The 1,098-nt window shown below is 39.5% G+C and overlaps 1 protein-coding gene across 1 annotated transcript in view; it reads right to left on the reverse strand.

Moving 5' to 3' along the window:
• The window catches only part of USMG5 (up-regulated during skeletal muscle growth 5 homolog (mouse)), a 1,172-nt gene extending 549 nt beyond the window's left edge, over positions 1 to 623 (reverse strand). The window contains exons 1-2 of the mRNA XM_010178855.1: positions 527 to 623; positions 339 to 434 (exon numbers count right to left, since the gene is read on the reverse strand). Of these exons, the coding sequence (XP_010177157.1) occupies positions 342 to 434; positions 527 to 613 (180 nt within the window). The 5' untranslated portion in view covers positions 614 to 623 and the 3' untranslated portion in view covers positions 339 to 341. The remainder of the gene's footprint in view (positions 1 to 338; positions 435 to 526) is intronic.
• Positions 624 to 1,098: the final 475 nt, after the last annotated feature.

Genomic DNA, 1,098 nt, shown 5'->3' on the forward strand with positions numbered 1-1,098 from the left:
GCCTGATATACCTAGCTGCAGCATCCTTCCATTCCTCCCCTCCCTTACTGTTCCTCCCTGCATGCTGTCCCTAGTCCCATTCACCACATTAGAAGAACAAAAACAGTACTGGTATCCCATACCTTCCGCATACCCCTTTAACAACCAACTTTGTTCAGAACGCCCCCCAAAATGCTGATTCTATAGCTTTGTTGAGGTTTAAAAAGATAAATATGACGTTCACATGCCTGTGTTTCTCTCTCTGTAATTATACTGTATCATTAGAACTTGTCCATTGTCACTCTTAAAATGGGCTGGCATTGAACCATTTTGGTACTGGAAAAACACCAGCCACTTACCATTTACTTATCTGCCACAGCAGGAGTTTTCTTTTTCGGTCTAAGCTTGAAATACAAGACGAGCATCGCAATACCTGTGTATGTTGCTATTACGTACTGGAAAACATAAAAGTTAAGTTTCGTTTCAGTCTAAAACCCAGAAAACACCATTATACTAGATGACAAAAATTAATATACGCAATACATACATTCCTCCTGCCTGTCATGGTATAGGAATTGAAGTACTTCTGAAATCCAGTAAACTGGTGCTGAGATCCCGAGTCATGGCCAGCCATGGTTGCTTGTCCTAGCAAGAAATACAAGACAGTTAACAAGTTTCACAGTCAGTTGGACAGGATCAATAGCAAACCCAAACTTATCTCTACACTGAACTTTATACTTCCAATTGTCAGCTATTAAGTCTTCTTTCTGGACATTCAACAGAAGGTGGATATACATAAGGAGCAGGCACTCTCAGAGCACTGTATCTTAAGGTACATAACAAGTGACAAAAGAGCAGAGAAGGAAATGAAGGGTTCTGTGAGGATGAACATTTACGATTTTTCAGTGTCCATTCAACCACATTTAAACATGAAAAAAAGAAGTCAGTAGGATGATGATAACAGAAGGGAAAATTCCTGAATGCACTCACAAAGAAGAGATCTGCCAGTTCTGCCTACACAACCATTCAACACAGACAAATTTCTACCAATTGTTCAGGAATCTGCAATACCTAATTAAGAGAAATCTTCACTATTGCAGCTAAGAAACAGCTTCAATT

The sequence above is a fragment of the Mesitornis unicolor genome, unplaced genomic scaffold, assembly GCF_000695765.1.
Source record: "Mesitornis unicolor isolate BGI_N332 unplaced genomic scaffold, ASM69576v1 scaffold43952, whole genome shotgun sequence".
NCBI lineage: Eukaryota > Metazoa > Chordata > Aves > Mesitornithiformes > Mesitornithidae > Mesitornis > Mesitornis unicolor.